Source organism: Ornithodoros turicata, unplaced genomic scaffold (assembly GCF_037126465.1).
Source record: "Ornithodoros turicata isolate Travis unplaced genomic scaffold, ASM3712646v1 Chromosome42, whole genome shotgun sequence".
NCBI lineage: Eukaryota > Metazoa > Arthropoda > Arachnida > Ixodida > Argasidae > Ornithodoros > Ornithodoros turicata.
In genome coordinates, this window is record NW_026999372.1 from 1,010,517 (window position 1) to 1,032,281 (window position 21,765).

The 21,765-nt window shown below is 48.7% G+C and overlaps 1 protein-coding gene across 1 annotated transcript in view; it reads right to left on the minus strand.

Annotated features, from left to right (window-relative positions):
* Positions 1 to 21,765, minus strand: part of LOC135374083 (uncharacterized) — a 165,648-nt gene that overhangs the window by 114,650 nt on the left and 29,233 nt on the right. Inside the window, exon 8 of the mRNA XM_064607080.1 lies at positions 17,929 to 18,049. Coding sequence (XP_064463150.1) covers positions 17,929 to 18,049 — 121 coding nt within the window. The remainder of the gene's footprint in view (positions 1 to 17,928; positions 18,050 to 21,765) is intronic.

Here is a 21,765-nt window from a genome sequence, read left to right on the forward strand (position 1 = left end):
AAAAACGAAGAACTTCGTGAATTTATACGCGGCATCGTGGAGGAAGCCTTTCAAGTCCACCGTCTGGAATGGTTGCAAGCACGTCAAGAAATGTGTCAGGACAAGATGAAGACGCTCGACCGCATCTTAGCGGCGGACAGACTGGCGAAAAAGAAGTCCAACTTTAGCCTGGACAATCTGTATTGGGAACGCAGTTCCGATGTAGAGGACGACGACGAGGATGTGTAAATAAAAGCGATGCATTTCTCTTCGAGTCTCAGTCTCTTCTTTCTCTTCGTGCAATGTGTACGCACGCAACATGTCTTCCCCCGAACCTTTTCGTTTCCGTCATCCCTTTCGCTGTATCTTAAGCGGCCCCTCCATGTGCGGCAAATCTACGTTCGTTGCTAACGTGTTGAGGAACCTGAACGACGTAGTAGACAAGCCTCCGTCACAAATATTCTACGTGCAGAAATATGCTTCGCCGAGCATGCAGGACGAATTCGGGGACTCCGTAAAATTTACCAAGGAGCTACCGCGAGAGTGGGACACGTCGCGCGCTACGCTGATCGTCGTCGACGATCACATGACCGACGCCGGTTCCTTGAAGGAGGTGACCGATCTTTTCATTCGGGGTTCTCACCACGCCAACGCGTCGATCTTCTTACTCGTTCAAAACATCTTTTTCGACAGTAGCCATTTTAGAACAATATCCTACAACGCCAGTTACGTCGTCCTGTGGCGCACCGTGCGCTGCGTGCACCAGATGGAACATTTCGGCCAACAGCTATTTGGCAGAAAAAGATTGGAGTATTTTCTGGACGCATATAAACAAGCGATGTCGTCGCCCCACGCATATTTACTTGTGGATCTTCACAACTATACGCACGAGGATCACAGGTTGCGTAGCAATATCTTTCCGGGAGAACGCCAATATATCTACGCTCCGAAATGAATCTCCGCCCTCACCTCACTTTACTCAAAGTACTCTCCACTCTACCCCCTCCACGCCGCCGCGACGTCTTGAGACGTTCGTCCTCGTCCGACATGAAACACCTCTCCGAAATTTGCCTCAATGTATTGAACGGAAAGGTGGCTCTAGCTCCAGATACGTTCGCGCGTTTGAAGAAGCACAAACGCTTTTTACGACGGCTCGCCTAAAAAAAGATTCACAAGAATCCGCAACGTTTGAAGCGCTATCTGTCTCAGCAGCGAGGACAGGGCGTTCTTTCGTCGGTGGTTCCTCTCCTGCTTTCCGCCGTGTTGAACCTTTTCGCCAATGGCCAAGAGAATTGAAGTGACCACCTCCTCCTCCTCCATCGGAAACATTCTTTCCTCGAAGGAGAGTGACGACGTCAAAGTGAAACTCATACTGCAATCACTGTATCGCATACTCAAGCAGTACGGATTTGACCCCTACGACAATAAAAACAAGGCGTCCGACGCTACAAATGACTTTGACTATTCGCTCCTCTCTCCAGAGGTGGATGAAGAGGAAGCGGAAAGGGTCGTCTCGGAATTAAAGAAGGTTCTTTCCTGGGATCGCGAGGGTTGTGTCTCCGTGTCGGGCAAGCCCATCAGACACTCCTCAGTTTACGAACTCGTCAATTATTTGTTGCAACGTAAGATGGGAAAGAAACCTTCCTGGTTCCCCAAAGTCTCGAAACTATTGCGTCTGATTTCTCTACCCAAATCTCGCGAGCCTCAACAGCAGCAGCAGCAGGCCTCCATTGCGTGGACGACTTATGGAGGGATATGAGAAACCAGAGGGTGGTTTGGGGGGTGTGGAACGCTATAGAAAAGCGCATCACTTGAGCAAAAAGAAGGCTCTCGCCATTCTCAGAAAGCTGGATGCCTACACGCTCCATCATCCGGTCAGAAGAAAGTTTAATAGGAGACGCATCATCGCGCTCAAGATCAACGACGTGTGGCAAATGGACCTCGCCGATTTTTCAAAATACAAGAGATTCAACGGTGGCTACCGCTACATTCTCGTGGCAATCGATTCCCTCTCCCGTTTTCTGCGCACCCTCCCGCTAAAGACGAAGCGCCCCGCCGAAATGAAAAGGGCCATGATAAGACTTTTTCGGGGAGGTAACGTACCTACACGCATCTTTTGCGACAGAGGCGGGGAATTCTACAACAAGACCGTCAAGGAGTATCTCTCACGAAAGAAGGTACAGATGTATTCTACCTTCTCTCCAGTAATGAAAGCGTCGCAGGCAGAGCGCGTCATACGCACTTTACGCGATAGAATATTCCGTTATTTTAGAGTAACGGGAAAATACCACTTCGTTTCCGCGCTTCCCAAGATCGTGCGCGACTACAACACCACCAAACACAGGACTTTGGGCATCAGCCCGTCCGAAGTCACGCCCGAAAACGAATTGGAGCTGTTCAATAAGATAAATGGGAAGCCCGTCGTACCCTCCGTGAAAAAGAAGCTCAAACTGGGGGATAAAGTGAGGGTCCTACTTCACAGAAAAGGTTTTCATAAGAGCTCGGAAGGGAGTTGGTCGCCTCAGATTTTCACCGTCTCCCGCCTGAGAGACACCTCTCCTCCCGTCGTACACCTGGAAGATTACCGGGGTAAGGAAGTGGACGGATCTTTCTACCCAGAGGAGGTACTCGTCGTAACCCGAGACGCCAATCAGCCTTGGCCAGTAACGAAAGTGCTGAGAAAGAAGCAACTGAACGGTCAGAGCTTCTCCTTGGTTCGCTGGTTCGGTTATGACAAAGAACACGACAGTTGGGTTCCGAGCAGCGACGTGGTCAAGATTGGGAAATGATGTCTGACATCTACGTCCACCTGCTCTCAAACGCCAGCATGGATAAGTTTCCCTCGAATAAACTCAATGCCTTCACGGTAGCTTTCGATAGTCCGCTTCAGCTCTCGAATCGGTATAAAGTCGGTCTGATGGATCTCAGCATAAGTAACGATTTTTTAAATATCGGCTACGAAAGGCAAGATGCGAAAATCGAGGTTTCTTTCGAGGACACGGTGGAAGCCGGTAGAACTTTTCGTGTCACCTCGGATCTCGAGAGGGATTTGGGAAAAGCCCTTTCGGAATTCGACGTTTCTTTCGCGTACAATAAATCGCGATACGACTTCGTCTTACCCGTGGACGTGAAAGCCGTGGAATTGGACCCTCGGCTCGCGCAAGCGCTCGACGCCTCGCTAGCGTCCCGCGAAGCAGGTCGTGCGGTGAAACCCCCCAAATTGAGCGAACGCGAAGCCACCTCCATCGTATTGGAGCACGCCGCAGCCGCCGTCGCTTTCGGCGACGTCACTCTGAATTCGGAAACCACGTCCCTACGGAACACACTCAACAAGTATTTCCAGACGCACAAGCTGGACGCCTCGCTAGAATTCGCGGATAACGGGTACTCTCTGAAAACACCGAAAGGGTTGCACGTACCGGAACCCTTTGTCAAGCTGCTACATCTCACAGCCGTCGAGGGACACGAAGAAGAAACGCTACGCGTCTCTCTCCCCATAGCGCGTCAATTTTCTTTCACGATCAAGACGAAAATTCCTCGATCTTTGCAAGTACATGTGCCTTCCGGCTATTATGCGACGCCGCAAGCACTTCTAAATGCGATTAATCAGCGCGTAGGCGAACGCGCGCGCTTCAGCTTCGACGGAACCGAACAGAAATGTAAAATTCGGCTTTCCGAGGGCACCTCCACCCTAAGACTTTCCGAGTACCTGGCCGTACTTTTGGGCTTCGAATCGCGTACCGTGTTCACGGGGGATGAGGATGCCACGAGCTCCGTCGAGGTACTCCTGGAACCCCCGTTTCACAACATAATCGTGTACACGGATATCGTGGAACCCACGTACGTGGGGAGCGGGAAAAAACCGATATTAAAAATACTACCCTTTTATTACGAGAAAGACAAGCACGTCGTCACCTACACGTTAGATAACATCCAGTATTTTAACCTGTCTCAATTCGAAATTCCTTCAGTGACGATCGTTCTCGCGGACGAAACGGGAAGACGTTTGCCGTTGCGGTCCAAAGGCAGAACCAATCTAACGTTGCATTTCAAATATGTACCGTAATTCCCCCAAAATAATTCCCGTGTACACGGGACCCCTTTTCCAACGAGGGGGCGGTGTGTTGAGCAACATATCCAAGTTTATCGTTCCCATCTGGCAGCAAATAAAACCGATCGCCAAGAGAACGTTGAAGCGCTTGGCGCGGAATTTGGCCGATGGCGAAGGAATATCGCGCGCAGTAAAAAAGACGGCCATAGCAACGGGGAGAGACGTGCTGGATTCCATGGAGGGCTCTGGAAACAACAACAATGGGAAGAAACGCCGCAAACGACAACAAAAGGCGCCGACACACGACGCACCTGCAGATATCTTTGGTACGCCGTGAAGGTCACACATCCGCTGCGCGCGCTCCGTCATGACGTCAACGAAAGGAAAAATACAGACGCCGATCTGTCTAACGAGTGACGTGATGATATTCGAACCCCCTTCCATTCAATACGGCGTGGAAGATACTTCGTACCAACTTTTTTATCCGGTCAACGGAGTAAATAATTCCGTGATCGAGTTTTGTATTCAAAATTTGCAAAGGGCACACTTGGATCTCTACGGCAGTTTCGTGTCTTTGACCGTGCGCATTGTTCGCGACGACGGGGAAGAAATGGACGAGAAAGATGTCGTTTTCCCAATAAACCACCTGTTGAGCGGCATGTTTAAGACGGTCACCGTTTATGCGAACAACAAGCTCGTCAGTTCCAACGAGTTGTACGCCTACAGGAGTATTTTGGACGTCGTGCTTCATTCCACGCCCGCGGCTCAAGAAACAGTGCACGCGGCTGGACTTTATGTCGAGGACGACGAACATTTAAAGGACGATTACGACGTCTCGTTTCGCGGTCCGAAACAACGTTACGAAGCGACGAAGGGTGGAAAATACTTTAACCTGGTCGGTCAGATCAATACCGACCTGTTTCAACAGCCGCGCCTGATGGTACCTGCCGTCGAAATTCGCGTCGTTTTCCTGTTAAACAACGACGAATTTAAACTCGTATCGGTCCCCAAAGACAAGAAAACGTACAATTATGAGGTGGACATTAAAGAAATGACGTTACACTTGAAAAAGGTGACGCTGTCACCTTCCCTATTTTTGGAATACGAGCGGCGGCTTCAGACCACGCCGGCCATCTACGTGTTACGCGGATTGGAAACCAAGGTGCGGAGCTTGAGTGCCGGGAGCTTGGACGCTCACTTTGAAAACGTTTACCCCGAAAGGGTGCCTTCCAAATTATGCGTCGCCCTGCTCGCCACGTCCGACTTTCTCGGCGACATCCAATCGAACCCCTACAAATTCCGTCATTACGACCTGTCTCATTCGATGCTCTCCGTGGACGGCCAGCAAGTGCGAGCCGAGTACGACTTTCAGAACGACCTCGTCAAAATTCCCTACTTTAACTTCTTGCAAGAACTGGGAGAGAAACATTTCAAGTATAGCTATGAGCGATTTAAAACGGACGGGTTCCTCCTCTACTTTAACTTGGACGTGGACAAGTGTTCTTCTCCTTCGCATTTGAACGAGTGGCGAAAAGGAAACGTTCGCCTGCAATTACGCTTCGCTAAAGCCCTTCCACACGCGGTCACCGTCCTCTTGATTTCCGAGTGTCCCAAGCTCATGTACGTCGACAAGGACCGTACGGTCACCTTCCCATAAGAAAAGATGTACGAGAGCGACATCTTGGAACTCGTGTCCCTGAACCCCCTCGCTTCCTCCATGCTGAGAGGCATTTGCGCTTCCGACGAAGCCTTCGTTTTACGCAAGCCCGGTTATTTAATCATCAATACGGAAGAGCGAAGAAGACGCGGGCAGCACTGGGTGCTCTACCTGAAAAACTACGACGGGTCTGCCGTGTTTTTCGACAGCTACGGACTTCCCCCCATCGAAGCAAACCTTCGAAAGACTTTACCTGTAGTGGACGAGTATAACGACAAGTGTATTCAATCGCCTTTTTCGCCTTACTGCGGGCTTTTTTGTATCTACGTAGCCACGCGCATGTCGAAACGCTACAGCTTGAAAAGTTGTGTATCCATGTTTTCCTGTAACCTCGAAGAGAATGACGAAACAATAAAACGTCTCCTCGTGAGCGAACTCGTTTCGTAAAAAATAGTATATTTATTCATGACATACACAAGACCCTTGCGAGACGATCTTCCAACGTGCTGACCCGACGCTCACCGTCGTCGCCGGTCTGCACCGTGACGTCGAGGGATGTGTGGAGAAGCCAGTAGCGACGGACGATAGGTCGGTTGAAACCCGCGTTGATGAGACACGGGTCGACTGTCTCTCCTCGTCTATACTTTTCCAACAGCTCGAGCTTGTAATCTACGAAACGCTTCATTTTCTTTGCAATCTTCCCACTGACGGTGAACAGACGTAAGGGTATCGTCTTGAGAATCGAGCGAAAGTCTCCCTCGCAGCTATCGCCGTGAATATAATCGCGTAATCGCAGCAAGTCCCGATACATTCGCGTTTGCACAAAGGTGGCAAACCTCTGCTCGGGCGTCATCATCATGACTGAGACGGAATGAGAGTAGACAACCTTTTTTTTTATTTCTCGTTACACAAAAATTAGGCTCCAGCTTTGGTTTCGTAGCCGGGAAGGCAGCCCAAATACGGACGAAGGCTCGAGTCTAACCAATGGCTGGGGTTTCTCGACCAGAGTCCACCGCAACGACAGGTAGTCAGTTGATCGCCGATTCGCAAAAAGAAGGTCTTTGGAGGAGGCTTGAAGGTTAGGACCAGGGGTAGATCTCCCGTCAGTAGCCATTCGTAATCTGCAACGAAAGGAGTGTGAGAAACGCGTGTTTTTATATCTCAAACACACACACGTACAATCTTCTTCAGTCACAGAGTGACACTGATGGTCCATCTTCTCCATCTTCCTTCAATAGTCGAAGTCCTTCGCAACGTACGTCGAACGGTACCGTCCGACAGCCGAGAAACTGGCGAATCAATCGGTCCGTCCAATGCTTTTGCTCTGAAAAAATGTGAACGATTATAGAACGTATTAAAAAATAACGAGGAAGCGTACCTTTGGACCACAATCCACCACAATTGGTACAGAAGAAGCGGGCGCTGCCAATCTCCCGAAATATGTGAGGCGGGAAAAAACCGACTTCACGCGCAGCAAAAGTGTTGTACACTGGAAACGAAACTCTTCAAACATTTCGACGATGATGATGACGTCATGGGTATTACTTACGAGGATCTACCAAGCTGATCATGATGGAATGACGATCGACCATTCGCTTCGACATTTATAGTAAAGCTTTGCCTCTCACTCTCTATGACGTCATTGAACGTGTTTGAACATGTTAAGACGTGTTTGAACATGTTTGAACATGGGCGGCGAAGTCGCCCCTGGACACACTCGTTCCTCTCTCTTCCTCTTTATGACGTCATTGAACGTGTCTGAACATGTTTGGACGTGTTTAGACACAGGCGACGAAGTCGTCCCTGTACACACTACTTCCTCTCTCTCTCTATGACGTCATTGAACGTGTTTGAACATGTTTGCACGTGTTTGAACATGTTGTGACGTGTGTAGACACGAACCCCGCAATACGAAAAACGTCACACAGTACGAATTAGATTGGTGGTTAGTGTGTCGCGCCCAGTGTAGAAGGATCCTGGGTTCGAATCCCACTCTGGGTCTTCTTGTCGTCATGTACAAGTCGTCCCAGAGTGTTAGCTAGAAATTAGTGTAATGTTTTATTCAACGTCGATGGTATTATCATTGTCATATGCGACATCGCAAAAAGGCGCGAAAGACGGAAGGCGGGGTGGTCAAAGTACAGACGACACCGTCGCAATGCGGAGGAGGAGGAGAGCGGTGTAGCGACTATAAAAGGTGCGCTGGTTCTACGACGATTGACAGGAAGCCCACGAGGGGCATCCATCCACGACACGAGGCGTTTCGTGGACCAAAATGTAAGTTGACCGTCTCTGCTGTGAGAGTGTATTCTATGTATGACATTGTTTTTCAGGAACCGATAGCCGCTGTCACCGCATGACACTGACCACAGGGACTCATCCCATCCTCTCTCATCATCATCATCAATCTCAAGCGTTCCTCAACTGAAGGGAAAAGTGAGCATTGTTTCGTGAGGGGGAATCTCGTACTGATTTTGTTTGACCGCAGTGCCGCGCTGTCTCGTATGTCAGTACGACCCCATCGATGCCATGCTCGTGGCCGTAGAAAGAGAGCACGAAGCTAGAATAGAGAATCTCGGTAATAGCCCAGTCGTCCTTTCAGATGACGACGACGACGACAGAGTCAGTAGTCCGCCTTTCGTAATAAGTGAAACGGACGACGACGACGAACCCCTAGATGGACATGACAATGCAGACGAATTGCTCATGTGGGAAGGGGATCAGTCGTATGCAGATTTCATTCCTCTGTCTGGTAGGGTTAGAGATGAATCACCAGATGCAAGCCCAGAATTTCGAAACGAAGCTGAGCCTGTCCAGGGTCGTAGAATCGTTGAATTACGAGAACACGTCGTAGAGAATCATCCCTCCGTCACGGAGAGACAATTCCTTCCTTTCTTTGTCACAGATGAGGCATTTGACGGAACGGCTACTAGGTACACGCTTCTCTGTTCCCCGCACGACGACAACGTCGACGATTTGCGACTCTATCTACCGAGCATAGCTCCAGTAATCACGCGTGTCCTCGAAGCTTATCCCATGCCTTTCAAATTTTGTCTGTGCTCGAAGGCGCTCATGGTTAAGGACGGAGCCGACGGGTTGACTTCTCATCTCCTTCACGTGAACCTTCACATGAGAGTCGTTCATAACCGCCAAGAAATCGAAGGCGCGATAAATGCTGCTATCGCAGAGTCCTCGCAACGCGTTGAAAACTATGCGAGAGAAGGGTCTGGTTTCACCTCGAACGACGTCCAATGTGTCGACTTAAAACTAACGCGCTTAAAACCGAAGCGGATTGGATGCACGATCGAGCTTCCCGAGCTGCTAAAGAGAAAAACAAAGACTCTCACAAAAGTCAAACTTCCGCCGAATCACGAAAACGAGTGTTTCAAGTATAGCGTGCTGGCACTCTTGCATCCGTTGAGAAACAACCCAAACGATTATGTTAGATACCGCAAGTACATGAATCCTTCGAATCCGGAGACGCGCGTAACGTACTGGCCGCCCTGCTTCCCAGTCACTTACGAAGACATTTCCCTGTGGGAGAGAAAAAACAAAATCTCCGTCTACATCTACGTGTTCGACGAGCAGACGAGTTCGATAACAACAGGACGGGTTCCCTGTACGCTCTATAAGGATAAAGTCCACTTGCTCGAGGTTAAGGAGCATTTCTATGGGATCCGAAAATTTAGCACTTTCATGGGACGAAGTGACTACTTTTATTGCGAGAAATGCACGTCCGGTTACGGAACGAGAGAGGCATTGCAGCAACACGAACATCTGTGTCGAGACGTAAACGAAGTGATTCTCCAAATGCCAAAAGCGGGGGAGAGTGTCTCCTTCAACAAGATACAGTACATGCATCCCTATCCCTATTTCGCGGTGTTGGACACGGAGAGCGTTTTGGAAAAGGACGCGCTCGTGAAGGACGCCGTGAGTGTGCACAGGATGAGCTCGTACTGCATCGTTGTAGTGAGAAGTTGGGACGGAAAAATACTAGGCCTAGATGGCTATTTGGGACCCAACGCGGCAGAGAAATGCTTGCTCTCGCTCAAGCGATTTAGCGATCAAATCGATAGGTTGAACAGTTGTCCCGCGCCGTTGGTCATGAGTATGGAAGACCACTTTCGGCACGCGAGCGCTACACACTGCGAATTTTGTGGAATCGAATTTAACCGACATACGCGGAAGGTATCGCATCACGACCACACCCGCTTCGTAGAGCCCGGTTCTTCGAATTTTGTCGCGACGCTGTGTGATACGTGTAACCTTACGTGTCGTAACACCAAAGAACTCGTCGTGTGCGTGCACAACCTGCAGTACGATTTGAGCTCCCTTCTCCGCCACATGCACGTTCTAAATCTGGGCGAGCCGTGGATCTTAGCTTCGAGCTCGGAAAAGATAAGAGGGTTCAACATTGGCGATCTCCATTTCCGCGATACCACGCAGTTTTTCAACCTCTCCTTGTCGAACCTGGTGGAAACCCTGCTCGCCAGCGGTGGTGAAAGCGCGTTTCATTGTACCCGTCAAATGTATGGTGACCGTTTCCGAAGCCTTCTCAGGAAAGGCATTTACCCGTACACCTTCGTCGACAGTTTCGAAGCGTACAATTTGCCCGCACTACCGCCAAAGGAAGCTTTCAAAAGCGACCTGAACGACCACGAGATCACGGACGAGGACTATCAGTACGCCCTCGAGATTATCGAATTGTTCGAATGTAAGAACCTCGGCGGTTACACGCGTCTCTACGTCACGCTCGACGCCTGTCAGCTCTGCGACGTCGTACTGTATTTCAGGAAGATTGCGCTAGAGACGGATAGGTTAGATATCCTACGCACAGTGTCCCTCGCCAGTTACGCGTGGAGCAGCGCTCTGAAGCTCACCAAAGTCAAACTCGAGCTCATGAGCGATCGCGAGATGTACGAAACGATCGAGAAGGGAATCAGGGGAGGCATTTGTAACAGCTTCCACAGATACTGTCGGGCTAATCACGAGGGGTGCGACGATTACGATCCCCAGCAAGAAAATACTTTTATCCAGTACCTCGACGTGAACAGTTTGTACCCGTACGCGATGACTTTCCATCTCCCGACAGGTGGTTTTGAGTGGGTCGATCCTTCGAGGTGGAGCGAGATCGATTTTCTCAACATTCCTCACGATTCGGAAGTGGGTTACGTGTACGTGGTAGACTTGTCATATCCCGAAGAACTGCACGCGCTCACTAGGGATTTTCCCCTGGCACCCGAACACAGGTGCGTGGACGAGAACGAACTCTCCCCCTACCAACGCCACCTGAAAGATGCGTTGGCGCTGAACGCCCCTTCCACAACGAAACTCTTGCTGACGTGCTACGACAAAGAACGCTACGTCGTTCATTATGCACTGCTCGCTCTGTACGTGAGGTTGGGCATGAAAATAAAACGTGTTCACAGCATCCTCTCGTTCCGCCAAGACAACTTTTTGCGAACCTTCGTGCAGAGAAACGTCGCGTTGAGGAATGCCGCGACCACGAAATTCGAGCGACTTCTGTACAAAACCATGTCGAACAGCACGTTCGGTAAGTCGATACAAAATGTGAGACGGATGAAAAAGTATGCCCTAGCCTACGACAAAGAAAGCGCGCTCCGAAAAGCTAGCTCCGTCGACAGTCAGCATTTTCACATTCTGAGTGATAAGTGCATCTTGTACGAGATGAAACAACGCCGCATCAAATGCACGCACCCCCTTTACGTGGGCTTTGCCATTCTTGAAATATCCAAAGTCCGAATGTACAGCTTCATCTACGAGTCGCTCTTTTCTCGCTTGACATGTCCAGTGCAATTGATCTATAGCGACACGGACAGCGTAATTTTTTCTCTCACGTGTGAAAGCCTGGAAGAGCAGCTGATGAAGATTGAGAGTGAGTTAGATCTGTCTTCCTATCCGCCGGACCACCCACTTTTCAACGACGAGCACGCGAATCAGATGGGGTACTTCAAAGACGAGACGGGGGGCGGAGTTATCCAGGAAGTCGTAGCGAAAATGTACAGCATTCTCTTGGCTGGGACACACAAACAGATCGCGAGAGCCAAAGGAGTTAAGAAAGACGTGGTGAGGAAACATTTATTGCACGAAGTGTACCGAGATTCTCTGTTCAATGAAAAGGCGGTCTCTCAGAAGCAGTGCACCATCCAGAGTATAAAGCAAACGATGTACACCATTTCGAGACTCAAGAAGAGCTTGGTCCCGTACGACGACAAACGCTATCTCGTGGATGCCGTACACTCCTTCCCTTATGGGAGCTGCGAATACGGTAAGCTTTCCTAGTGTTTTGACGCGTATCGCATTACGATAGTACTCCCTCTTTGTGCAGCAACGGAAAACCCGGAAGAGAGCCCGAGACCGTCGACGTCAGGCATCGAGTAACCGCGGAACAAACAGCTGCACGCGCATGTAATCGAGAATAAAAGTTCTAGTCGAGACATCCCTCTCTCTCTCTCTCTCTCAGACAGGAGAAGCACGGGTCATCGTGGCAGTGTGGTAGCGGAATGGGTGTACGAAAAGAATGACCATTCCGTCATCGTGCTGGTGCAGTGACCCGCGCAATGACGACGCTGCGATGAAGGTTCCCCATATCCTTTCTGTTGAGGCAAGTCAGGGAGGGTGCAGGCATCTATCGACCAACTCTTTTGTATGTATTCAATAAACATGTTTCAGTGAAAGAAAACACAGAGTCTCGTCAAAGTTATTCGGACTGTTTAATGCGTTGCATGTCAATAACCAATCGGTATTTCAATAAATCAATGACAAAGTTGGCGATGTAGACTGCTTGCAAATGTCGCTGCTTCCGCAGGGCGTGCTTAATATGAGCGATGGCACGAGCGAGAAGGTCCACGATGTCTGCTGCGATGTAGTTGAATTCTACGTTGGACAAGCTCACAAATTCGCTCATCAGTCCCAGGGGTCCGTCCGGAACCGTTATGCAGACGTTCTTGTAACGGGCGTAAATTCGTCACACCATCTCCTGCAGCGGCCCCGGCGAGATCTCTCCTATATTGCCAAAGCCTACCATGTCTATCACGTAGCGAAAAGCAGTGATGACGAGCTCGTTGCGGGGACTTTCGCTGTTGAAACATTCCTTCTCCACTTCTTCCCAAGAAGCGTGGGTGCGGGAACAATTTTGTAAAGAGTGGTAGCTGAACATCTTCACGTAGTGATGACGCGAGCGCGGTGCGCGCTGCCTTTATAGAGATAAACGCGCGCGCGCGCGCAAAGAACGGAGAATGAAAGCGAAACTGAAAAGCCACCCGTCGCCGCTAGGAGCGCGCGCGCGCGCAGCAGAGAGCCGAAACCGAAAACACCCGCGGCCGGCGCAGATGGAGCTAGCAGCGCGCGCGCGCATGCGCGGACGAGTGGAGCAGAGGGCGCGCGCGCGTCGCCTCTCAGTTTCTCTCGGACCGTCGCGGAAGACGGACGTGCGCTCCGCGCGCTCGCTCAGTTTCTGGCTGCCTCTCGTAGAGAGCACACGTATGTTCTCCGCGCTCGCTCAGTTTCTGCCTGGAAGTTGCCGCGGGGGAAAAGGTGAGTGAGTGATTTGACGCGCTCCTTTTCTCGTATGTTTGCCGTGTTTAGCGGTGACCGCGCTCGTGTTAAGCCTTTTCTCGCATGTTTAGACTTGTTTTGCGGTGTCCAAGCCTGTTGACGCATGTTTAGCGATGTGTGGTTCCCGCCTTGTGTTAGCTGCATAGTGTTGTGGTTAGGGCTAAGCGATCGCCCCCGTAAGCCTCTTTCCTCGTATGTTTGCCGTGTTTAGCGGTGACCGCGCTCGTGTTAAGCCTTTTCTCGCATGTTTAGCGATGTGTGGTTCCCGCCTTGTGTTAGCTGCGTAGTGTTGTGGTTAGGCCTAAGCGATCGTCCCTGTAAGCCTTCTTCCCCGATGTGTACTGTTTTCTGTTTAGCAGTAGCGGTTTGACCTTTTCTCTCGCATGCCTAGACTTGTTTAGCAGTGCTGTCATTTTTACCTGCCGCTAGTATCTTGTTCTGTCTTTCTCGTCTAGAGCTATGATGGTGGCGCCATCTGGTGTGATGCCTTGCAACTAAGTGGCCACCTGTCGTCGATCTCTGCAACTGCTGGGTGCAAACTACCAACATGGCGGACGCTGGTCACTCGGGTGTTGCGGAGCGGCTTCTTCGCCGCGGCATCGTTGATTTTCGAATAAATTGTTTCTCTCCACTCTACTTCTATCTTTTTATTTTATTTTCTTTTTTTTTTCTTTTTTATGGACTCTCATGGTGCACAACGCTCAGCTGGTCTGGACACGAGTTAGACTTTCCCCAATTAGTGTGGTGGCTCCCTGGAGGGTGCTGATTAATGTGGGGGGTCCCAATTAGCTCTAATTGCCAATTAAATCGTGTTCAGGCCAGTTGGGCGTTGTGCACCATGAGAGTCCAGTACTTACTACTAACGTGCATCAACATGACAGCGGTTACGAATTCCCGACGCCTTTCAAGCACTGAGAACTCTGTGCAGCTGGTCTACATGCAATGCAATAGCCCTTTCGACTTCGTTCGTATTACAAATCCCGTCCAACTGCACATTTTGTTTGCGTTTATTCTTCGTATAATCAACCACAGAGCAGTATGATCCAGATAAACATTTGTTGTTGATTTAGAATAATCCAGGCCATACGAAAATGCGACAAATCATCACCGCGCCTACTGTGAACTTGCATTCCGACAGCTTGACACGCAGTCCCCGCGCCGAACGTGCTCGCAGGTGGCGCGCTGTGTCGAGAGTACGGGGAGTGCCTCGTTCGCGCTGCTTCGTAGCTGAAATTCTGGTCTATACGGACATACACACACACATACATACAGCTAACGTTAACGCATTAAAACACTGTATGACGGTTATAGGAGTGCGCCATAGAGTTAATATAGGAAAACTCTAGAGAACGTACTTGGCGCGACGTCAACGGGATTCTCCTATCCCCGAGCGTGACCGCCCGGGCACAGCCATCCGTTGGTCATGACAGTGTTAGTGGACAAATTTCAGCCCCCTAACTACAGCCGAGCTGCTCAGTTTGTTGCCAACCCTGCTCAGTCATGTCGGACGAAACACGGGGGAACGCGCTGATGGAGGTAACGGCGTCCACCGTTAGAAGCGAGGCTAGCCGTGTAATTGCGTTGAGTACGCACGAAGCTTCGTGATACATGCAGAATTGAGTACTGCTATCGGAATCACAAGGTGAACGTTGCCATATCACACGTGAATCATATATTATCTATGCGATTACCTGCGACACCGCCAACCCTTTGCTTTCCATCGACACGGATGAAGACGTTTACCGCCTATGACGTATTGAAGTGGCGTTTGTATGCTTTGCGAGCGAGATCAATAAATCGTTAACCATCGTAACGAATGTAGGCATGTATGTCCGAAGGCAACAAAATTCCCAAGATGAATACACACAGCATGGCACACAGTAAACCGCCATTTTCATGCTGCTCTCCGAACCAATGGGAACCCGAAATGGCAAAAACGAAACCACCCGCCATTCCATGCTGTGGTCTGTCGAGTTTCGTGATAATAAAGTAACGAACGAACGGCAGCACACAAGCAAGTGTTATGTGGGAAAATATTCAATGCTTATTTGTTTAACGAATACATATGAGATACGAACACAGTACGCCGAATTTAGATAGCAAGTGATGAATTTAGGAAAACGAGCACGTCAAGGTTAGCGGAATGAAGCAGCCAACGGAATGCAACGCCTTCCATGACCAACGGATGACAGCTCCCGTGTGGTCACGCTTTTTTGAGCGAGTCCGACCCCATTAACCCCCCCCCCCCCGGTACCATTAAAACCGTGAACTATTCTCCTATCAAAAAATTGTTGTTTGGTGGACGTACTTCGTTCCGCCAAGGCTATTATTTAGCAAGACTGAGCTCTTTCCCCGATAAGAACAATACAAAATAGGCAAACTGCTGTACGTGATTGAGGAGCATGTCTTGGAAAGGGGAATTATTCTCGATCAGTTGACACTTGGCGCGAGAAAGTACCTTCTTTAGACATTTACGGGCTGGAAAACACGCACGCACACACTCTCGAATGGGTACGCATGGACCTGCATGTTCTTATTTGGCATCGCCCCAACTCGAAAATCAGCCTTGATTCCGATGCTTGTTCTGTGTTCCAAAAAAGCGGTTGTTGAGCGGTTTTTATGACCATCGAGAACTCCCCTCTGCTGTTTGTATTTTTTATTTTGTTTCCCAGAACCCGGATTACTCGGTCGCCTATTTATTTCCAGTGGGTTTTGTTTAAAGTCACTTTCATTCATACACTGCTCCGTGAACAGATGCAGATTATCCGTGTATGAATGGACATTGTGACATGCGTCTCCCCTCGAGAAACATGCCATATGTAGGGAACTCGTTTCCTGCTAGCCCTTTCATGTGTTTGTATACATTTCGTTTTGAGCCACTAATGGGTTTTGGATTTGTAACATTCTTTATTTGTGACAATTATCTAATTCTGGGAAGTATCCTTTGTAATTTGCTCGCTTCAGAATTGGAGCATTTCGGAGACCTTCAGTAACGGACCAATCCTGGGGCTGAGAAGTGAGAAATTTACGTGTTTGATTTTGTTTGTGCAATTTGTGGGCGGCACCCTGATTTTGAACAAAAAGGCCCGTCGATTATGTGTAGGGGTCTCGTGATCTGATCTTTTCCGGACTTTCTTGTCGGAAGTCGTCTTGCTGTATATAGATGTAAATAAACTTGTTCCGCTGCGACCTGGCCTGGCCTGGCTCTCTGTCCGCGGACCGGACTCCGTCGTCCCACCACACCCTTCACGGAACCCGAGGAAGAAGTTGACTGCGATTATGTAAGCAACGAAATTAAACAGAGAAACACGGTAGTCCTGGGAAAATCGCGCAAAAAAAAAGACTCTCTCCCCGTCATGGACTCCGTTTTTTTCCCCTACCGTTGTGCGCGCCAGGTCTAATTGTGCATTGCCACAGGAGGACGTGTCGAATATCATTTTTTGGTTCTCTCACAATCATCTTAAAACCAACAGCGCTAAAACTAAGGTAGTTTAGTTCGCTCGTAAAAACAATGCCACTATTTTTTGCAACTCATGCATTGATGAGATTTGCGGTGTGGACATTATTTATGATCTGTGTGTAACTTTCGACGCCAAACTATTTCCGCGAACATGTCATGGCAATTAGGTCCTCAGCGCTAGAGTGCTATACTCCGTGGGAAGAAAGAAAAAGGAGTATGGGAAACTCCCTTGGGGGTGTCCACGACCGTCACACATATGAATTTTTGCTCCCTTGCTAAAGGTGTTCCCTGGACTCCCTTTCCTTAGGGTGTTCCTCTGGCACCCTTCCTGCAGGTGTTCCTTCACTGCCCATTACAGAGAACGCCAAATGCATTCTGTTTTCCTCGTATGAAGAAGAGCTGCGTGCGTGCACGTAGTTCTCTTTTGGCTTTTCATTTTCCTCCGAAGCGGCTGCTTCCGTTCTTCTCTATCTGGCTGCTATGTTTCATTAAATACTTTATCATTCTTGCTACTGGCACGTCTTGGGTCACCTCAACTGGCGACCAGAATGGCGACTCCACCTGCAGTAACCTAGCGAAGAGTGGCTGTAGAAGATAGCACTCGGAGGTTTTGCAGCTCGGGAGTGCACGATCCCTCGAAACGAAAAGTGGAATATGTACCCAGTATGGTTTGAAGTAGCTGTTCCCGTGGCTAGGTTCACCGAAGACGCGGACAAGTGCAGCCTGCTAATAACGTCTCCGACTCAAGAGGTTTCCAAACATTTGTGCAACCTTGTTCTGCCTCACGAAGTTTTGACCACGGCATATTTCAGGGCTGACCAGGTCATGATACTCCCAAAAGCAGTTTGAACGCCTCAAGCTTTTCACGACAAAGCAAGGTGGTATGGAGTCAGGAAAGGATTTCGTGCAACGCCTTTCGGCCATCATCGCTCACTGTACATGTGAAACTGAAACGGATGTTCGTGCTTGCGCCTTGCTCACAGCATTCATTGTGAGTCTGCGAGACCAACGCGTTCGTGCCAGATTGGTACTGGAAATGGGGCTGACGCTGGATAAAGATGTTAACTTGGCCGATAACGTCAGAACCAACAACAAAGCCCGTGCCCTGCCTTGCGCGAAGCCTTCCGCAAAATTGTTTACGCATTTTCTTATCTATCACGATGCCGCTGTGAAACCGCCGCATGCACTAGACAAAGAGCTTACCAGCACAGTCCTTTGTCATTGCCGGACATCAGGCCTCTAGAAATAATGCCATGTTCCTGTTCGTACTTCCTTAAGCACACATATTCGGCATCGGATATAGCTCTTTGATTGCACTTCATGCCTGAAAACGAACAAGACGACATATTTGGGTACTCATAAAGCAATTCAGAGTCCCCCTTTTATAACTTGCCTAGGGAATATCCCCTGTTAGCAGCTTGACTTGTCCCACATAGATATATCAGCGGTAAAAAACGGCGACGGATAAAAGCGCGGATATCTTTTGCTGCTCTCGTTAATTGCCTGCCAGCCTTATCCGCAGTGCCACCAAAACGTTAGAAGCAATAATAAACAAAAATAACGGAGTAACGAGTTCCATGTATGTGTTGACAAACAAAAGTGGATGCTTTTATTGGTTGTCTTTGTTGAGTGCCTCGCGAAAGAGTGTGCCGGATAGAAGCCAAATTCGAAAGTGTGTCTGTGTGTCTCTGGTTTTCGGGGGGATTGTCCTTGACTGATAGATTGCGACGGCGTGGCGTTGTCAAAGGCCAATGTCTAGACTGCTGGGCAGTATGAACGCACAGTTGACATCGTGTAACTCTCACGGAACTTGTCACTCGGGGCATCCGTATATAGTTGGCACCCGCCGATCAGTCATGAAAGTGCCGGTATGCAACAGGTGGGTATTGTATGGCTTTCGAGCACGTTTACCAAATATTAACCATGCAAATATTAACCATGACCGTGCTTCCAGCACAACCAGCTCTTGTAGTTTGCTCAGACGAAGAAAACGAAGATCTGTGCATCTATACTGGTAAATTAACCTTCTGTGGTTGGGTTGTTACGTTACCTTGGACTTCCGTTTAGTTTTTCTCGGCGTAAAACTTTTCCTGCTTTCAGATTTAAGTGTCCTGGCGAAAGATGACCCAGATAAAAGGGGGCCTTTTCGAGAAACAGGCGCGTAAAATCAGTTTTTTTTTTTAATATTCCAAACGTTTGCGTGTTTCAGCGGATACCTGTATGAGCGATACATAAAGTGAAAGAGGCATTAAAGTATGAAAAAAAAATCATACCAAGTACAGCAATGGGGGACACCTACAGCCAGCGAAATCATGCCTCGAAGTAGGAACAAAATTTCGCTAGAAAGCATATTCGCTACTTTCTATATGACAGAGCGTTCGACCTGCGCGCGTAAATTTGCGCTTGGCCTGCTGACATGGATGCATACTAAAGAATAAAAAAAAGAATCGCGTGTGGAATCACCAGCCAAATAATGCGGACAGCATTTCGAGTGTACAGCGGCGGGGCGCAGAATATATTCATTTAATAATCCCGCATTAAAGTATGGTGTTTACAATGAGGATGCAGTATATGGGCTTTATTTATCTTTCACATTTCTGTAATATAACTCCGACTTCAGAACACAAGACATCTTGCTTGACAGCGGATGTAACTGCTGAACGACTAATATATGTGGTGTGGGAGGTGTCATGTCGCCGTGAAACCCGTTGATAGCACCGGCGCAATAAGAAAATCAGGCTGGGAGCAAACGTGTGCTCACCCCTGCGCATTACGGCCTGCTAAGCAGCTACTTAAGTGATAAGGAGCGCACTGTTGGGGCTCAGTTGGTGGCGGGAGTTTATGTCTCATGAAAATAAATCTTCTTCGTCGTGCTGTGTTCTTCTTCTTCGGGGTTACGGCGAGTCGTATTCGAAATTACCACGGGTTTGTGGGCCGCGGATCCCACAAAATTGGCACCCAACACTGGTGTTTTCGACCTGCCGTACCATTCCCCCGGGGATTCCCTGTGCTTATTTGTTCGCGTCAAATAAGCACACAGGACACAGCCGAAAGCAGCACACAATATTGGGCCCATATTGGCTGGTCGTTGACGATACGGGTGGAATATGGGGCCCGTTTCGCCAAAATTGGAAAAATCTTGGCAATATGGGTCCCATATTGCCCAGTTTGAGCCAATATTAGGAAAATCCTGGCAATATGGGCCTCATATTGCCTGTGCACACCCGATATTGACTTATATATGAATATTAATTGAAATACAGAAAATGGCATGTACTCGTGTTGCACAAATGCCCAAGATTGGACGTTGAAGCGTGTGGAATGCCCAATTCAGTACAGCGTTACATCCGGCAACTTCCCGCAGATGATACAATTGACAATCAACAATCCGTAACAATCAACACACGTAGCAATCCCATTATAACATTCACTAGAACTCGACAACTCCACATACTGGAAGCAGCCGCCACCTTGATTCGCGATGCCAATGCCACTAGGTCGAACTGACTCAGAGCGAGCGTGGCCGTTTGAGCGAAATCACGCGTCCTACAGCTAATGCGCATGCGCGACAGTAGGATCGGACGTTTCATATGGGCTTAAATATATCTGGTAACGGAATTGCGGCAGGTCAAGTAAAAAACACAATGATAGCAAGGGATGGCTCCTGTAAAGTTAGGTGCTTTCAAGTTAATGCAACCAATGTGAATTGCTTTGGCGTATGTCTGTCACCGTCAGGAAAGTGTTTCGCTCCCTTGTACTTTCGGAGCGGGTTGGAAATTTTCCGTTTATTCGCGACTCCAGCGAAGACGTAGCTACCGGGCGGAGATTTCGAACAGCTGGGAGTCCAGGTTCGATATCGCGTCGGGGCAGGGAAGCAGCACAGCGGAACGCGTTTCTCCTGCTTATGGACAGAAAGCCGGCAAGAAAGAACGAAGAAATCGAAAACAGGAATGTTGCAGTACAAATTTCTTCTCAGCATGTTGGAAATACGCCACGCTTTCTTTTCATCATTTCCTAATCTAGAAGAACGGAACGGAATTCTCATATGTGTTGACCCATCGCACGCTTTCGTGATGGACTGTGTCGCCGCGGTTTCATCATAATATTAATCATCGGAATACAGAACAAGGAACCGGCATGTCTTTGTCTTGCTGACATGTATGCATTTTCAAACCTCATGCAAAGTAAACAATATCACCGTACTAATGCGGCGTAGACAAGCATCCACTATGGGTGTTCTCTGCGAGAGAAAGCTTCTGTCTGGTCAGACGTAACAGCGAATGACTCGCAAAGATAAAAGTATCAACCAAGTTGAACGTGAATACCAAGAGCAGTGCAGAAAAAGAATACTTCACTGTGCTAGAGCATGTTTGAAGCGCTCAGGTTTTCGCCGCGCAACATATGACATGTTAAATAATTGCACATGTATGGTGTTAAGTGAAGACAAAGTGTCAGATATACGCGTGTGTGCCACGAGATTTCAAAATATGTATCGTTCACGTATGCATTTGACATGCAGTCAGAGTTATGCAAACGTCACGTCATATGAGTACGTTTTGTCATCACCACACCAAACAAAGACGTGATCTCTTGAGTTCTTGCAAATGCCCATGTGTACGTTAACTTGTTCATCACATTTTTTTTTACGATTACTTGAACATCAAAGTTCGGACAAGAACTATCTAATTCTTAGAGACACTACGCTTCGAACGGAGCTGTTGTTTGCAGCACTCACATACTAAGGGACTATCGGAGGACAAACTCGAAAATGGCATTACCTTGCAGACTACTAATCCACATTCCAAAACACATGCTAAGTCACGCTCCTTAAGAAACTAATCCCTGCTTTGCCTTTTTAGATTCTAAAACGCCGACGACGGAAACTTTTTTGCCTACTGCTCTGAGTTCAACTGGCACAGTATGAGATAACCAGAAGACAAAATTAATTCCCTTGTCATGAAGCACGTCAATTTATGCATATGAAAAACTGAAACAGATTAACATATTTCGGTCGACACTGCAGTCTTTACGCTCGCTTGG